General features: G+C 34.0%; 1 protein-coding gene across 1 annotated transcript; it reads left to right on the forward strand.

Moving 5' to 3' along the window:
* Nucleotides 1–483: 483 nt before the first annotated feature.
* On the forward strand, nt 484–18,428 carry LOC128997344 (enhancer of mRNA-decapping protein 3-like). Its single transcript, XM_054422981.1, has 8 exons — nt 484–850; nt 1,988–2,235; nt 5,983–6,119; nt 7,574–7,721; nt 8,221–8,374; nt 13,230–13,447; nt 14,261–14,502; nt 16,187–18,428. Exons 1-8 carry the CDS (start codon nt 687–689, stop codon nt 16,262–16,264), a joined length of 1,389 nt encoding a protein of 462 aa, XP_054278956.1. The 5' UTR covers nt 484–686; the 3' UTR covers nt 16,265–18,428.
* Nucleotides 18,429–19,696: the final 1,268 nt, after the last annotated feature.

Raw genomic sequence — 19,696 nt, forward strand, 5'->3', positions numbered from 1 at the left:
TAATTAATTCTACAAGAAACAATAATTATAGTTCATTTGTTTTTGAGATTCTCCACAGATTCAATATTATACTGTACACTGTTATTCATTTGCAATCAACTCGTATTTTTAAACCACAAAAATAGTTTGAACGATTACAACATTATTTGGAAATAAAACAAAAATGTTTAAACCATGAAAATAATAATAATAATAATAATAATAATGCTACTCATTAAACTAGTATTTATTGGCTAAGACTCTTATTTTTCTCCTTGAAAGACAATTGTTTCCTATAATAGTTCGTTATAATAATTTCTTATAATATATATTACTTATAAGTAACGCTTATAATCAACGAACTGAGTTATTAGGCTATTCGTGTTTTGTTTTCAGCTTTCTACACTCGATTTCAGTACAGTAGTCCTTGCCTTCAATGTCTTCTGACTGTCAAACTGTTTTTGTTTGTCGTCTGCTAGTATTGTACACTTTGTTCTGTCTGTATTCTGTTCTATTTGCCTGTTGCGGTATGCAGAAGGGTGAATTTTCATAAATTTTAAGAAACAAATCTTAAACTGGCTTTGCCTTTGACATATACACGCTGTTGTTCTTGTTCAAGAACGGTTATATTGTGATTTAGTTTATTTCAAACTGCGGTATTAATATTTTAAAAGTAGGTTAGTAGGGTTAGAATAATTGTACTCAAGATGGCAAATCCTTTCCTCGGTGCAAATGTCTCAATTAAATGTTTTGATGGACTTGGTGTGTATCAAGGTTCAGTTTTAGATGTTAATTCTGAGAATCAATCCATTTGTTTAGGAAAGCCGTTTAAAAATGGTTTTGCCTGCACTGAGCCTCAAATTGTATTAAGGTGAGCTATTGTTAAACATTACTTAGACTAGAAAGCAAGAAATGAACAAGTTATGCTACAGTATATTGATTCAGCTTCTGAGGTAGTAAGACAACAAAGTACTGCACTTAAATTCAACACACTACTGCTACGTGACAAATTCCTTTCCGACATGCAAACCACTACCTTACATTATGTGTTACCTATGTGTCGCTCGCCTTAAAGGGTGAGGGTCTCATACTTTGATGCGAGAGAAACAGGTTCGATCCCCGGCATCCACTCTAGGCTAATTATTTTGGCATAACTGGCATCGGATAAATCAATTCATCAATTTTTCTTACTAACTTAATCAATCTTAGCATTATTGGCGTGTTATCAATTGGGCTTGATTCTATAACTTGATAATAAGGTTCATGTATTATGCAATTTACTATTATTTTTGCCATATATCTTGTGATTTTGTTATTTAAATTAGGTTTATTAGTTTCTTTTCGCTTCTGCCTAAATAGGCTACCGGTACTGTAGCCTACTTTGTGAATGATCACATTGATACGGTATGATCATTTTAGAGTACAGTAGAATCTAGAATCCCTCTTATCCGGACACCTTTTAACCGGACATCGGTTTAACCGGACTACACTCGGCTGTTTGTAAATGACATCTCATTAACCGGACAATTTTTATCAGCACATTGGTCTAACCGGACTGGATCGGCAGGAAGTGTACTGAAACGACTGTTCTCTTGGGGGTAAGATTTGATACCAGAGTGATCACGTGTCTAAATACAATGTTCTCCTAAATTTAAGTCGAATATCACAGTAAACAGTCCGTTTTAACGAGTTTTTGGGGACGTCGGTTTAACCGGAAAACCCGTTATCCGGACTGGCCTCGGTCCCAGGAGTCCGGATAAGAGGGAGTCTACTGTAGTCAATCTACTTGTAAAATTGAAAACAGAGTTTATAGATTGTTTTGGTCTAATAACTTAGGCCTATCACAATGGAGTCGGATGAGTATCAAAGTTTTTCCTTTCACAAAGCTAACTTTTGTGAAGTTAATATTTCATAATTTTCAAAGCATAATTTGGCCAATTATGATATTTTATTGATTCTGCTTAAAAATTTCTGTAATTTGTAGTTGAAACTTTACCACATGTTTTAGTGCTCACATCATCGAGAGTATCAAGATAGTCGAGAATATAGACGAGCCAGATGCCTCAGTCGCCAGTACAATTGTAGTTCCCAAACCTGTGCCCAAACGCGCACACAGGCCTGTGAGTGAAAACATCGCTCATTTCAAACCAAACGTAAACACAACACCGAACAAGCAGTTTGCTAAACCTGCGCCTAAATTGAGTGAATCTCCCAGGAAAGCTTTGAATGATGCTGATACATTTCAAAGTGCCTTGTGTAAGTAGCTAACCTATACCTTTTTTTGTGTTTTGGTTGTATCTAGCGAGTTCCCGTATAGGGAAGAATCTACTAACGTAGGTTGCACAGCCAATTTATTTTTTCATTTTATGTCCCTTTAGGTCAAAAGTCAAATTTTTGTGCATAATATACCATCAACATTTTACCAAAATCCCCTTTTCCTTCACCTAAAGGTGAGTGAGCGTAGCGAACAAACTTCAACCAGGACGTGATTGAGCCATGCGAACAAGATAATCTTGAAAATTAAGAAGTTTAACGGGGCAAAGCCCGCGGGTTACAGCTAGTAGGGAATAAATTTGACATGTTTAAGGGAATATTTTTTGAAAATACAATCAGACGTAGGCTTTGGAAATTTACTAAATCAATAAATAAGGTTACCTTCGTCAATCAGCTCATAGAAGTTGAAACATTGTTACGGCCGTTTCAGCATATCCATGCGTAACAATGTTTCAACTTCTATGAGCTGATTGACGAAGGTAACCTTATTTATTGATTCAGTCACAAGATCAGCTCAGGGGCTAAAAAATATGGATTTTAATTTGGAAATTTGCTTAGTCTGTAGGTTTGCTACAGTGAGGGTATTTTTTATTTATTAAACAATTATTATGCTGCAATGGTTTATATGTGGCTGTCAAGAATAACAACCTAACGTTCACTTAGCCTACTACCATTGACTATACTAGGGTTGCTTTCAGAGAGGTGAAAGCCAGTTGAGCGGAACAAACGTGATTTGATATTTGTATAAGTAACTAAATGTAAAAAAGTCAATAGATGTATTAATGCTTGTTTTATTGATTAAAATTAGAATAATTCAAATTTGTTTTTACTACATCTTGTTATTCAGACACCTCTTCCAGAAGTGCATTATGGTAGTTTTGACCAGGAAAATATTACAGTAGTTGGAATCTGATATTAACATCCAAAAAGGGCATTAAAGTATAAAAAAGAGAAAGAAAATTTAACGTTCAAATTCAACTGTAGCCTACAACAAAAACATTGGTCTTCATTTTCCACCCTTACAATCGGTTAAAGTATTTAAGTATAAGAAAACAGTAACTATTTAAAAAACGAGTATTAAAGTATAACATCAGGAGGGGAAATTTGACATTTAAATTCAACTGTGCAACATAAACATTGGTCTTCATTTCAACCCTTGCAATCGGTTAAACTCAGCTTTCTTTGCTTAAAATAATTTATGATTGTTAATACCAAGTATTCTTGATATGATTGCAATGTAACTGGAATGTAGGTCTTCTACCATTATTGGGACGATTTAGAGACGGCATTTTAATACTGGCCTTAATAAAACCATTGACCATTGGATACAGAAGATTTTGATGAAAAAGCTGGCTATAAATTTAACATGGGGATGGAATGTCTAGTTGTATTGATAGTCCAAGATAAAACATAGGCCTACGAAAAATGTAGGGCTATTTCAATGCAAGAATCAAATGTAAAACACTTTTAAAAGACTTAAATGAACTGAATTATCAATCATGTATTTCAATGTGTAAAACTGCAAAAAGACTAATTTATTGAAAAATAAAATTAGATGGCTGAAATGTAGGCCTAAACATAAGTAATTTAAGTAAACATCGCACTCAGCTGATTTAAGTGAAAACAGAATAATAATAAGAAGGGAAGACATGTCTTAAATATACAATGTAGATAATATATTTATAAATTAGTAGCCTACTTCTGGACAGGCCTACACAATTATCCATACCGTGGTTAAAAGTGTATTTCTATAAGCCCAGGTAATTAATTATTTACTTATTATTACGGTTGTAACTGGACGTATGTATAGTCCGTGGCTTGGCAATCAAATAACAGTATTTATATGGGATAGGCTACTGTTATTAACATTTGAAATTACTGAATTGTTACCAAATTACTGTTTCACAAAATGCAGATTCCATTTTCAGCAGAGCCATTAAAATGAGGATTTGCCGAACAATTATTAATATTACAGAATAGCATTTAATGATGTACAACTTTTCACATTTCATAAATTATATGTTAGTTTTGCTATGGGCAAAATTCCAAATCCAAATGTTCTTTTCTTTTGGTTTTTATGTAGTAATTTGCTAGAATCATTGACTTTATATAAATTCAATGCTAGAATACAGTAGATAATTTGTTAAGACCATATGCAAACATTTTTGAAACCGTTTCCCCGTTTAACCAACTATTCCAAAAGATAACAATTATATGGTGCAACACAAATAAACAACCCGATCACCTACCTATAACCTACACTTTACCTCCCTAATCTAACCTTACTTCAAAACACTTAATGTAGTCACGAATACTCATAAACCCCGACCTACCTTCCCCCCATGCCTACATTAGATCAGTGTCCAATCTGCGTTTTATTAATAAGTGTAATAACTTACTGCACCGTCGATGTAATTCAACATAAAATAATCTGTGATGTATTATCGGATTAAATATCGATTTCGATGCGGTTCGATATATCGCTTATTAAATCCTGATTTCTTACATTGGCTGTTTCTAATCAGCTGGCAACACAAATAGGTTCCCAAGAAAGTAGTCACTGGTCCGTATCCCTCCGCTCCTTGTTTATGCTCCGCGCATTGAGTTGAGAAAGTAGTTCCGTATATTTTCTCGATTTTCAGTGAATTCCGCGCCTTAAAAAAATGTTTTAACGGCATTTTCTTGTTTATTAAAATCATAGGAATGGTTTAAAAACGTTTAAAAGAAAAGTATAGAAAGTTCAGAAATGCCTTATGATTCTCTTGTTTACAATTTTCTTGTAAACAAAAAAACTGTCATAGCTACTTTAGTCCCATAAGCCTAATGTTAAAAATTTGAAATTTTAAGTTCGTTTTAAATTGCATTAGCATTATCTAATTGAAATTTGTTTGTTTACAAACCATCTCATTATTAGTCTAAGTAGTCTTGTTAAGTTTGGCTGAAATGTGTTCAGCCGTTATTGAGTGATGGTGTTATATTGTTTGCATTGAAGTTGATCCCAAAGAGCTTCGCTCGCTTCGCTCGCTCCGCTCAACAAAGCGTAGACTTCTGATCGAATGTAAAACATTTGACGCCAAAAAAGGTGGTACAATCTGTTGAGATGGTCTACCAACTAATTACAATATTCTGTTATAAAGTGATAAATTAATTAATCAGCTGTTAGTATGGATTTTAATTAATATTTAATCCAATTTGAGATGGTCCTGAACTTCATGTATTTACTTGGCTTCAAGTTTGTACATTGGATGGGAAGTCTACACTGTAATGCAAAAGTCGCTCTATTTGTCACGCAATCACTGACCCTGGAAATACTATTTAGTACCAAAAGGACACTTTCTCTACGTGTAATGAACAAATATTTTCATCATACTGTGGAAATACCTTTCTAATCTTTACAAAATTAGACCACATAATTAATTTGAGGTTATACAAAGTCGTTATCAATCATGTTTACACTTCTATTGTTTACAAACATAGCTTGTGCTATAAACAAATTTTGAGGTTTCTAACTAAATAATTTACCATATGTTTTTTCTGTTCCCTATTAAAGTTTTCCGAAAACAATGATTTTGCGGACGATTTAGACAACTAAAAACAGCTGTTTCCGGACAGTATGATGAATTTAATTGTACACAAAGCTCAGTTGCATATATAGATTCTCAAAATGAGCTTGTAGTGAGACAATTACTGAAGTGTTATTTAATTTTAATCTTTTCTTTGATTTTTTAGTTGCCAACAGCAACAAGAAAAACCCTCGGCACAAATGGACGGAAAGAGACGAGGCTTGCTTTGGCGAATCGATAAAACCTCATCAAATGATGAAAGAATTTGACTTTGAGAAAAACCTAGCGTTGTTCAACAAAAAGGTATGTTTGTTAAACTTTTTTCAACCCAGTTGATAATTGTAAACAGTTTTATCGAGATGTTTTCTCGAACACCAACGCCTGATTTTAAGAAAATTGTAAAAATTTGGGTCTATGAGAGTCTACTGTACAGCTCGTAACATGTAAGCTGGCACTTAACCAATCACTACTAGCCTGGTTATGAAAAAAAAACTTGTTGTACCCTCATGCGAGTTGCTTCAACTGTCCTCGATACCCACGGGAAGGCGCTCAAGTATATGAAACACAGGGAGTCAATCCCATGAGTCAGCAGAAATGTTTGCAGTCAGGTATTTTCCTTACCTCCACCCTCCGTCTACACTGCCAGCTTACGTCCAAGCTGAACTTAATTTTTCCTTATGTCATTTGAAGAAATTGGTTATAGATCTCTTCTATCTCTTCTATTTCCCTCTGTAGAAATTGGTAAATAGTTATTTAAACTTCTTCTTTGGATGAATTACTCTCCACGTGCAAAATTTTACTCATTTTCTATTGAAAAATTGCCCTCCAGGTGCCCAATTTTTCTGTTTTTCTTTGGATGAATTGCTCTCAAAATGCTCAATTTTACTCATGTCCATTGAATGAATTGCTCTCCAAGTGATCAACTTTTCTGATGTTCTTTGAATGAATTGTTCTCCAAGTGATCAACTTTTTTGACATTCTTTGGACGAATTGCTCTCCAAAGGATCAAGTTTTCAGATGATCTTTGAATGAATTGTTCTCCAAGTGATCAACTTTTATGATGTTCTTGATTGAATTGCTCTCCAAGAGATCAACTTTTTAGACGTTCTTTGGATGAATTGCTCTCCAAGTGATCAACTTTTCTGATGTTCTTTGAATGAATTGCTCTCCAAGTGATCAACTTTTCTGATGTTCTTTGAATGAATTGCTCTCCAAGTGATCAACTTTTCTGATGTTCTTTGAATGAATTGCTCTCCAAGTGATCAACTTTTCTGATGTTCTTTGAATGAATTGTTCTCCAAGTGATCAACTTTTATGATGTTCTTGATTGAATTGCTCTCCAAGAGATCAACTTTTTAGACGTTCTTTGGATGAATTGCTCTCCAAGTGATCAACTTTTCTGATGTTCTTTGAATGAATTGCTCTCCAAGTGATCAACTTTTCTGATGTTCTTTGAATGAATTGCTCTCCAAGTGATCAACTTTTCAGATGTTCTTTGAATGAATTGCTCTCCAAGTGATCAACTTTTCAGATGTTCTTTGAATGAATTGCTCTCCAAGTGATCAACTTTTCTTACGTTCTTGGATGAATTGCTCTCTAAAGGATCAAGATTTCAGATGTTCTTTGGATTAATTGCTCTCAAAATGCTCAATTTTACTCATGTTCTTTGAAAGAATGGCTATCCAAGTGATCAACTTTTCTGATGTTCTTTGGATGAATTGTTCACTAAGTTTTAAACCTGTTAACTCATGTTTAAGGCCGTCTTTGAGGAGATAAACGCCAATCAGAGGCCAGATGTTGTGAAACAGACTGACCGACCTAACCGCAACTATAAAATTGAAGAGGTCCAGTCTCGCTTCCGTCAGATCGCTGTTCCTCAGACGTACTACAAGGAGTATATCACTGGTATGTTTTATTTCCTAAAAGTAAGTTAAGTGTAGGATTTTTAAATAAACTTGACACAATCTACCTAATATTTCAAGAATAGAGAAATGCATTAGGCCAACTAGTCATATCAGTTCTGTCAGTATTATGTAAAATCAACATATTTCATACAAAAAAGTACAAAAATCTGTTTGGAGAGTCTTTTATCAGAGTAACAACGATTTATTGTAGAAACTTTTCTAAGTTAATATCTGGTTTCCTTTGATCGGTATGCTTGTACCTTGTTTTTTGGAAATTACATTCTGCGGATGATTGAGCCAGCGTGCTTTACACTCCATTAGTCATCGTGCTAAAAGCCACAGTTATGAAATACTCGACAACTAGGGGAAACTATTAAAGCTCATCGCCAGAGTTCCCTTGTGTCAGAACAGCCTTTAAAACTATAACCCTCAAAAACAATCTTACACACATAGCCGTACTGGCACAAGAGAGTTTTATTGGGTTTTGTCGTGTTGGCTAGATGAGGGGATGGTAGTGCCCAGCCTGACTCCCAGTTTACTCTCGCAGCTGTTGGTAGCCATGGAGGAGGCGGAGCTAACGTTCCCTCGTCAGGCAGAGCTGATGGGACGGGCTGTAGCGGAGGTGTCAATACCCTTACTCGGCGGACCTCACAGGTACGATAAGTAACATAGGTTTAAACTTTTACAACACTACTGAAAAAAACTGTTAACTGTCTAAAAAGAAGGTCTTTGTAAACTTAGTTTAAGTGATAACAATCTTTACTAGGTAAAACAACTGATACAGTGAGAAGTTATTTTTGACTTAAATTCTACTCATCAGTAGGGTATTATTAACCTAAGGGGAGTTGTTAAGTATTCGGAATTAACTATTCATTATTTGTCTCAGTGTGTTTATGCTAGGGTTGTTTGGATAGTAAGCTCCAATGAATTAAAAAAAAATCTAACAATGGAACAGGGATAATAAGACCCTCGATAACGAATGTCATTTTCAAATACCCTTGATTTTGTACTTCCAATCATTTTTATTTTATTTGGTACAGTAATAACCATTTACATTGAAGCAGTTAATGCACTTTGCAAACCTTACCATTTGCAAACTTAAATTACATGGTATTATTTTTGTTAGCAATGTTAGCATACTTGTTATCAAGGGGTTCTACTCTAAAACCAATCTAAATATATAAAAGGCAAAGCCCTCACTGACTCACTCACTCATCACTAATTCTCCCACTTCCCATTTACCTAGGAGGCTGAAATTCGGTACACGGATTCTTTGGGCATTAAATAGGAAAACTAAGTAGTTTTTATTCTGATCGGGCTTTCGGGCTCCGCCCCAGGGGCTCTGGAGTTTCCCATGTTAACCTTATGATTTTTCATATTTAAAAGGAATTAATGCATCTTATAGTCCAGGACCTAACTAGGGTTCTGTGTGCATGTCGTGTATAGAGAATTTTGCTTTTGCATTTCAATATAGGTGTCTTAGGAAGTGTTTTCCACTCGGGTGTCAAGTTCGCACCTGGTACGTTTTCGAGCTATGACGTCATCAAAATGGCCATTGATTTTTTTAAATCGTATATTTCGCAAACTATTTGTCGGATCGGAATGAACTTTTTTTTGTTTGAAAGATAATTTTAAATGCTACCTGTTTTAAATTTACACATTTGTTGTATGTTTAGTACATTCTTCGTAATTTTGCAAAAACCTGTATTTTTAAATATTTTTGTGTTATTTTTGTTTGTAACGTTTTATTGATACAATTTATCAAAAACCACCATTTTAATGACGTCATAACCGGAAACTGCAGTGGGTGCAGACGTGACACCCGAGTTGAAAACACTTATTTAGACACATACATCAACATTGAATGGTAAAACTGTCTTTATAAGACTTGCGAACTGCCCTAGATGCCGGACTAATAGGCGTTTTTGCGCCAAAATTGGTGTTTTTATGAGATTTATCTAGTTTCTTGAAGTAATCTTTTGAGTAAAACATATCGACTTTGGTATTTTTGTAAAGATTTTTAAACGTTCTACAACTTTTTTCATTGGTGGTTTTTGATAAATTGTATCAATAAAACGTTACAAACAAAAATAACACAAAAATATTTAAAAATACAGGTTTTTGCAAAATTACGAAGAATGTACTAAACATACAACAAATGTGTAAATTTAAAACAGGTAGCATTTAAAATTATCTTTCAAACAAAAAAAAGTTCATTCCGATCCGACAAATAGTTTGCGAAATATACGATTTAAAAAAATCAATGGCCGCCATTTTGATGACGTCATAGCTCGAAAACGTACCAGGTGCGAACTTGACACCCGAGTGGAAAACACTTCCTAAGACACCTATATTGAAATGCAAAAGCAAAATTCTCTATACACGACATGCACACAGAACCCTAGTCAGGTCCTGGACTATAAACAGCTGTTTCAATTAAACAAGTTGGTTCTGTTCTATGATGTTCAATAGCATTAAAGTTACAAGGATTACCAACAGAGTGCAGCACTATTATTTTTTTAAATTTATGACTACAGCCAATTTGCGACCAAAAGGTGAGTGAGCGTAGCGAACGAACTTCAACCTGGAAGCGAGTTAGCGTAGTGAACGAGCTAACCTGAAGGCAAGTGAGCGGAGCGAACGAGCTCCAACCTATATAAAGGTGAGTGAGCGTAGCGAACGAACTTCAACCAGGACGTGATTGAGCCATACGAACGAGCTCACATGTGAAGTTAAACGGGGCAAAGCCCGCGGGTACAGCTAGTGTATTATACAGTGTGATTGCAAAGTCCCGGAACAGTTTAATATATTTTTTACCGTTACAGATAAAGTATTGATACTTGGTATATCAATAATAACCATAATGTCTACTATTTTAAGCTATTATCACTTTTTTGTCCCTTAAGGGGGACGGCCCACGAGGAGTCAGACAAATTTTTTAAATATCAGCACAGGTCGAGTTTGGTATCAAATTTAAGGTCTTAGTTAGTAGAATACATTGCTACAAACCCGAACTCAAAAGAACAACTGAGTCAAAACTGGCAGTTGTTCAAAGATTGATCAAAGAGCATTAACTTCTAAGGGGGTTGCACTATTTTGTTTAGAACTACAAGGACCATAACATTTTAGTTACAATTATTTTTCAAACGTAATTTATATAGCAATTGGAATTGTAACATTTTGTTTAGAATTTAAAGAGCTGTAACATACTAAAAATGTATCAAAAGTTCCGGCCATTTTCGAGAAAATTATATTTTTCTTATTTTATTGGTTTTTATGAAAAAATCACTATTAAAAATTAAAATTTCAAAAAAGGTAAAAAAAACACTGGAGATACCATGGATTAGTACATACATACTAAATTTCATCAAATCAGACTACAGGTGTAGTCTGTAGCTCTTTAAAACAAAACACATACATACCCACAGACAGACATCACTTCGAAAACAACTTTTTTGGGTTCAGGGGGGCCTAAAACGGATATATCCACTCAAAAATCAAACCTTAAATTTTATGAAAACAATACTTTCTCCATATGCATATACTATGGTATAGGGGGGATAATAAAATTAGACATGCAGCTTTCAATCATATTTATAACTAGCTGTAACCCGCGGGCTTTGCCCCGTTTAACTTCTTAATTTTCAAGATTATCTAGTTCGCATGGCTCAATCACGTCCTGGTTGAAGTTTGTTCGCTACGCTTACTCACCTTTGGGTTGGAGCTCGTTCGCTGCGCTCACTTGCCTTCAGGTTAGCTCGTTCGCTACGCTAACTCGCCTCCAGGTTGAAGTTCGTTCGCTACGCTCACTCACCTTTTGGTTGCAAATTAGCTGTTGTCATAAATGTAAAAGAAATAATAGTGCTGCACCCTGTTGGTAATCCTTGTAACTTTAATGCTTTTGAACATCATAGAACAGAACCAACTTGTTTAATTGAAACAGCTGTTAAGATTCAATAATTCTATTTCTCATAAGGTTAACATGGGAAACTCCAGAGCCACTGGGGCGGAGCCCGAAAGGATTTTTGAAATAAGAATATGCCTATATGTTAATCGGGAATGTGAGCTATCATCATGTTGAATTTCAGCCCAATCCGACCAGTATTTTTCGCGTTCACTTGTCACAAACATCCAAACTTTCTCATTTATAATATTAGTAGGATAAGAAAATTATTTGAATGAATAGACATATAATGTATTTTATTTACATGGATTGGTTATAAATATGTGTTGCATACTCGGAAAACAAAATTGTCATTGCAGTATTTCTAGGGAAACTATTATCTGTTGAAACTGCTTTGTCTTCATACCAATGAGTCACAGATTTGTTGTTATTGTCAGCTTACTTTCGCTGAGCGAGCGTTGACACTTGTAGTTCTGTTATCAGTAGTCTACGTCATTGCTTAGTTCTTACCTCTCCTGAGCTACTTTGAGAATGAGAGGAAACTATTTGAATTGTTAAACAATTCTTTTGTTAATATAAAATTGTTTTTTTTTTTATTTTGTATGGGTCAGAATTTGTTGGGTCTTAAAATAATAATACAGTAAGGCAATATGAGAAAATGATATTTTTATCATACGTACAGACATAGTTCGTTTGAGCCCTTAAGTGGCAAATTCACCAACATTAAAATACCTATTGTATTCTACCTATTGTACCTATTGTATTGTTGCCTAACTATTGTATTATACCTATTGTATTGAACCTATTGTATGCAATAGAATATTTTGTGTCACAACAACTAGGCCTATCTCAGTTACAAAAACTGAAGAAAATAAAATTTTAAACTCTAGCCCACTCTTTAAGTGACTTGCAAGCAGATTTTATTAAGAATAAAAAGTAGGCTACAACTGTTCCATATAATATAGATGGAAAGTCTATTATCCAATAAATAGACAATGTAACAACTACTGTTGTACCGTACTGTGTGTGTACAATGGGAATTACTGTAACAATCTGGGATTTATTAAGGACGAAGTTTAAATCTAAATATTAGCGCAGAACACATTTTTTGTAAATTTCAGCAAATGTCCCTGCTCTCAGTTACTGGACAAGAGAAACATGATAGAAATTTTCTACCTATTATTTTCCAAATTTAATTGGGTTTTTGTTAAGTGTCAAAAAGTATTTGACACATCCATTTTGGGTTTGATGGTTTGGTCGTAGCATAGAATGTGTGCTCTGATTGTTCTTCAGACAAGAGGTGTCAGCATTTTGTGTGTATGACGGCCGAACCGAAAAGCGTCGGGCAGTCAATTATGTTCAAAATGTGGGAGGTAAATTAGGAACTCGTGGTCGCAACTATATGCTGTCTTCTCCTCGGAGTGTAAATAGCTCACTGAAATTCTTCTCTTTGTAACAATTAGTAATTACTAATGAGTGGTAAATTATTCAGAATTAATATTTGTTAAACACTAAAATAGGTATTTAAATAACTCGGCCTTCCTTTTATAGTGCTTCCTAATACCCGTGGTCGTCCACCAATCCTAACCAATGTCCTGTTGACAGATTGAACCCTGTGAACAGCCAGCAGTGTCCGGTGGTGGTGGTACTAGCCGGTTCTCACAGGCCCGGCGCACTGGCTGTTAACAGCGCCAGGCAGCTGGCTACCCAGGGCGTGGACACCATGGTGTTCCTCAGCCATCCTACGCTGTATGACGAGAACGTCAACAGGGAACTCAACCTGTACAGACTCACGGGGCAGAAAATCACTGACAATGTCAACGGTAAGTGAAGAGACAGTAGGAGAAAGTCTGAACATTAGAAGGTCTCAGGTTTGATGTTTGATCCTAAGAAAAATGAGTAGTTTGGTGGTTTGAAACTGTATGTAGATGTCCTTGATCAAAGAATATGTTCATTTCAGGCAGTTATTATATGGACAAAACTAATTATTGACTGTCAATTAAATTTGTAGGTTGTAGATCCAGAATGGAAAGATTGATTTACTTACCTCAATCAGGTTATAAATAAAAGGAGCCTCTTTGAAATTAATTTTCATAAACGGTTTTGTCTCTTTTTAAAATCTTACCGTGGTTAAATAGTAAACTAGATTAAAATCATTGCAAACTATTATACTGAAAGTTAGTCAGCACCAATGTATCTTTAAAGGGGAAGTCTAAAAATAAACAACAATAGAACTATGTGCTTTGTTACTCTAGGCCTAGCCTCAAATAATGTGTGACGCGGTTCCTTAGAGCCTGCATCCTAAAATGTGAAAATACTTTTACTCCCATGGCCATTGATACCCTCTAGGTGGTATTTGGCCTTGCTAACTAAATGCCTCCACTTTTTTATGCCCAGTACCTTCTTCCATGATACCCATCTTCCTTATATCTTTGGACACTTCATCTCTCCACATCTTTTTGGTACTCCCAGAAGGTCTTACAACAGGATTTTCTTTCCACACCTGCTTTATCAATGCAGTATCCTGCCTCAGTATGTGTCCGACCCATCTTAGTCGTCTGATTTTTGTTTCCGCAAGATCTCTTTTTTTTTATATGAATATACTACATAACAATTTTTGAAATTATCTGCTACAGAGCTGCCAACCTCCAACGTAGACCTGGTGATTGTGGGACTAGCGGATGAGAGGACAGTTAAGATACCCCGGCCCATCGTCTCGTGGGCTAGTGATAGCAAGAGTGTCATGTTGGCTATTGAGCCTCCGGGATCCGGCACTCCGGGAATTCCTGTCAAACACTCCCTGATGTCCGGACTGCCGGTTGCACACTGCCAGGACAACGGCAACCTGTTCCTAGTCAACCTGGCAGTACCTCAGATGGTATGTTTCTGTTAAAATTTTTTGAATTATTTCCTGTTGGGCCTAACCAAAGGATTTTATAGAGCAGTTATTTTCAAAGTATGAGTTGGAACAAGAGGAACAATTCCTCAACAAGTTGAGAAATTTTGGAAGAAATTCAATTTTGAAAATCAAGTGCTATATTTAATATCTTTAACAGCCATAAAATTTTCTATTAATATTATAAGAAACCACCTATATAACAATTATCATAATTAGGTTTAAACAAACTTGCAAAATTTAATGTAGGCTAATATTATTCTTTGTTCTACAGCAGACTACAATGTGTAGTAAGATTTCAATTTTTAAATTAAATTTGAATTTATATAGCCATTGTGAAATATTCATCGACTATCTCACTATATTTTGTAAATGCTAGATATTAAATTTTGTTCATATTTAGCTCCACTAGTAGGCTTTATTTACATTAGTACTTGACTAAAAAAATCGGTAGAACACTACTTAGCTGAAATTGAAAGAAAATTGAACATATTTCATTACTAAATATTAAAAATGAGTGCATGGGGGAGGTGTAGAAACAAAATGGTTGTTCAAACCAAGAAAAGTTGTATCAATTTAGTAGTTTTGTAAAGATGTATATGGGTTCTCAACGTATTCGTCCAATACAATAATGTATTATGGTACTGTATTTACACCAATACATTCACTAATTTAAATTATCTCTCGATGGTATGACCTTTTACTATACAGGCTACAAACCGCTAGCTTAAGCCCGATTTTTTAGAGACTACTGTATTTAACTTTGTATACAGAGATATCTAGGTTCATTTCTATTTTGGTCTTAGTATTCTTTTTCTATTTTTCAGCCCTGGTTAAAACTTACGAGAAGAATTTGTGGATTTAATAATTTCTCTAATCTATACTTCACTCATAAAATTTAGGTGGTTTGAGGGCAAGTTCCCACTACTACTTTTTTGTATTTAATGTATGTTGCTTAATCAGCTGTTGAGCTATTATTTTAAAGGTCAGGGTCAAGTGGAGGGGACAGGTTTCTTCCTGTAAAACCGACTAAATATTGTGAACAAAGTATAATATTACACAATGTACCATTTTGTCAGGGATTTTTTTAACTTGTTCGCTGTGGCACTTCAAGTGGCAGGCGTATCCCCAGTGTGGCGCAGCCCTCAGTCGAACAAACCCGATTGCCATGTGTGATTAGCTTTTAAATTTCGGTCTTACGAATAGCAAATATGTCCTGCTTTATGATGAGAGTCGATGTAGTTCGCTAAAACACCCACAGGTAGCAGCATTAATTGGAATTGCCAATTGGAGGGAGAAAGGCGAGAGAACCAGTTGATTTTTAAGCTTGCCAGACGGGGATTTTATGGGGAAATTTACTACCAACCTACACCACAACAAAAATCAAGTCACACACTACATGCTAACGTGGTATAGGTCCGCATTCGACCAATGCTACAACAAAAACGAAGATATACGAAAGGCATTGCCTAGCATTCCCGATTGGGTACGGACGCTGAGCACCTTACTTGATCAAGAACGGCCGCACAAAACGTGTTAAATTGGTTTCTTTGCTGCTTATTTGTGAAGACTAAGCGCTATTTCCCATCCTTGTCTGATTGTTTAGCTAATTTTTAATATTAAATATTTGTGTGCTATTTCTATTTTCTTAACACTTTCATTTCAGGTCTTCACCCGATTGAACATCCGCTACCGATCTCCATTTGGCTCAAAATTTGTGATTCCTCTTCACCCAAAAGAATGAAGACGTCCTTGGCCCTAAGGAGTCGGGCTTTAAAATTTGACTTCAGTATAGTTCATACCACGAATACTAGAAAAAACCCAGTATGGATCACAAACATAAACAAATGACGTTTTTGGCCCGAATCCTATACTAATAGCGGTTTAGACAGTTCCATTTAAACAATTTTAAATAATGTTTTACTTTCGGGCCAAAAACGTCATTTGTTTATGTTTATGATCCATACCGGATCTTTTCTAGTAATCGTGGGTCATATAGGCCTGAGATATAAGGCTAAAATTTGACTACAACCTTACTATGGTTGGAAATTAAACTTCTTCGTAAGAAACTAATAATACTCTAATTTTTTAGGTGATGATATTTACACAAAAGGTTATTTATTGTAGTTTTGTGAGTCCATATGACAATTTGTTTGAGAAATAACAAGTCACTTGTACATAAATGGTTCTGTAATGTTAAGTAGCAGCTTCGGATGAATATTAAATAATAAACGTGGTAAAAATGTAATTCAATCACTATGTCTGAATGTAACTGGCGTATTTTATCACAAAGTTTTATTTTATCTCGAAAAACAATCATTGTCTATTTAAAATGTGACTAAAATTATATACATATATATTTTTATTTTTTTATTAAATGTTGGTGCATGTAATACTTGTGGAGTTGTGTTAACTGGTTTGTAGATAAATTATTTTGTGTAAATTGTTTTTGTCTTAAGTGTTTGTAATCAAGTAAATAATATGGATCTAATATACTATAAGTTACACATTTTGAAAGAGCTTCTAAACGTGCAGTTGAAATATTGTGGGATAGTAAGCTATTAACGCTCTAGGAGTTGATCAAAATGATATTCTGTTATATTCTGTATAAACATTTAACCATGGGTATAACGGAAGAACAGTCCATTTAGATGTTTTAGGATGAAAATATTCCTTTGCAGCAAACCTGTTGACTAAGCGAATTTTCATTTGTCAGAGTAAGATAAGATAAAGGTTAGTCTTGATATTAATTTTAATTGGTGTGTCGGTGTGTGTATGAATATATTTTGGATAACAAATTGTATAGAGTACAAAATGTACCATGGTACAAATCTTTTTTATAAAAAAATTAAAATGTTGAAGCAAGTTTGTAAAACAGCTGATTGTGATAACAAGTAGGGAATTGTGAAACAATACTTTTATTTTTGAGTCGATTTGTTATGTTATTTTGAAAATGTTTTTGGGTTATATTTTGTTGTGTAAAAAATTATTTGTTTCGGTTGTAACTATGTTAAGACTAGTTTTTGAGGTTGATTAAGGTTAGGTGTTAGTGAAAATAATATTGAATAGTCCGATCTCAACACATTTATATCTACTGTATAGCTTACTTTTATAGTATAAGAAATTAATTATTTTTTTTACAATTTAAATATTCCTGTATTTCGGTAGTTTGTCCATGTCCAGACTGCTTTAGATTAGACCAACAATATTGTAATTTTTATGTCTAGCGATAGCTTTAAGCAGATAAACACTAAACAGACAGTTAACTATTATGGCAATTATATAAAATATTTTTAATATAATTGATTGGAATTCATTGAGTTATTCATTCTCCATAGCTGGAAATTGAATTCTGGTCAAAGTTTCATTCTACAGTAGGTCCTTACAAAGGACAATAAACAATTGAAATTTATTCAGTTCTGCTATTTTGAAATGTTAATGAAAGAAAAACTATTTAAAAGTAATCCCTTATCACTACAAAGTGGGAATTGGATTTAAATTATTCCTAAAACTACAATTTATGATCAGAACCTTTAGCTGTAATAAATTTCAATTATTTAAAAAGCAATCAGAATAGATCATGTTAATTTATTCAAATGATTGTAAAATGGTTTAAAAAGAAAAAAAACATGAAAACAATTTATTTGATCAAGCTGGAATTTAATTTTGAGAGTTACTTAAATCCTCTAAAGTAAAAAAACACTAAATCAGCCAGTTTATTTCTGATCACATTGACAGAATAGGTTGATGAAAACAAATAGCTTGTCATTGTTTGCTTATTGACTTTAAGTACTCAGCTTAACACCCTTCTTACCTAATCTACCACCTTTTTGTATTTGTATAGTATGTAACAAAATACTTTTCCCAAAAATTTTAGTACATATTATTATTGAGTTATAACATTATTTGTAGTAGCCTATTTTTTTATAAAATTATTTACATTATCGACAAAAAAAAACACTGTTACTTCTGAATATCATATTTTTACAAAAAAACCAATATATTGTGCAAAACATTGAACTCAAATAAAAAAACTGGGTATTTTGGTAGAACAATTTTTTTCTTTCCTTAACCTCAAACAATATTATACCTAGATTAATACCAACTATGGACGTAATTTTACAGTTGGCATTGAATTAAATTATTTAAAGTTTAATCATTTTATAGGGTGTTAATAGTTTATTGTTGGTAATGGTAACTTCGAATAGATTTAGAAAAAAAACTGAATTTTAAAATTTATAACATCAATAAAACTAACCAGTGAAAAAGTTGTCTCAATAAGTGTCACAAATTCCACAGTTTTTGCGTCCCAAAACTTGTTATCGAGACAAAATTAATATAGTGCAATATCCATGTACCTTTTCAAGATAATGTTTGTTTATAACAGTTATTATGTGAAAAGAACTAATAATTTACAGCTATTTTATTTTATAAATGTGATTCACCTAACTCAATCAGGTCACAGTTTTCAAAAATTAGCCTATTTAAAATATATTTAAATAGGGGCAAAACCCAAAATACTATTTGCAGCTGTGCTTTACTAAAAATAGCTCCTGAATGGTAAAAATCGGTTTAGTTGGACGGCTGGAAAAGGGATCTAACATAGAAAACACTTACTGTACTAAGTATTATAGATGATGTATTTAAATCTAATAATATTATGGACGATGTTAAGGATTTTTCAAGAAACCAAAGTTGAACTCGATGGTTTTATTCATAAAGGTAACATTAAATGTTACGTCAAGAAATATATTTGTAAAACAGAGAGAGAATCGTCTGGTCACTGATAACACAGGAATACCTTGGTCAGCTGAGATGCCAGAAACATTACACCATCATGAGCTGCTATCATACTTAACTTCTGTGAAATGTGTACAAAATGATGGGTCACAAATAATATAAGAAATCAAATAAAATTTACAGGTAATCACACACACAAACCTTATCCTACCAAAGTTCTTTATCTAACTGTCTTAAACGATTGGGCTGAGTTAGAGGAAATTATTAAGGATTCTATCTCATTCGGAACAATACTAACCAACCAGTCATTCAAATTATATTATAGAAGCCACTAATGGAATGAAAACTTTTTCCTATCAAAAATTATTGTTTACATCATTAAGCTAGGTTTAAACTGTGGCATAAGGAGCTGAATTTTAGACATCTTGAGAATGCA

This window comes from Macrosteles quadrilineatus, unplaced genomic scaffold (assembly GCF_028750875.1).
Source record: "Macrosteles quadrilineatus isolate MER2022 unplaced genomic scaffold, UCM_ALF_1.0 Scaffold_6__1_contigs__length_79288215, whole genome shotgun sequence".
NCBI classification, from domain to species: Eukaryota; Metazoa; Arthropoda; class Insecta; order Hemiptera; family Cicadellidae; genus Macrosteles; species Macrosteles quadrilineatus.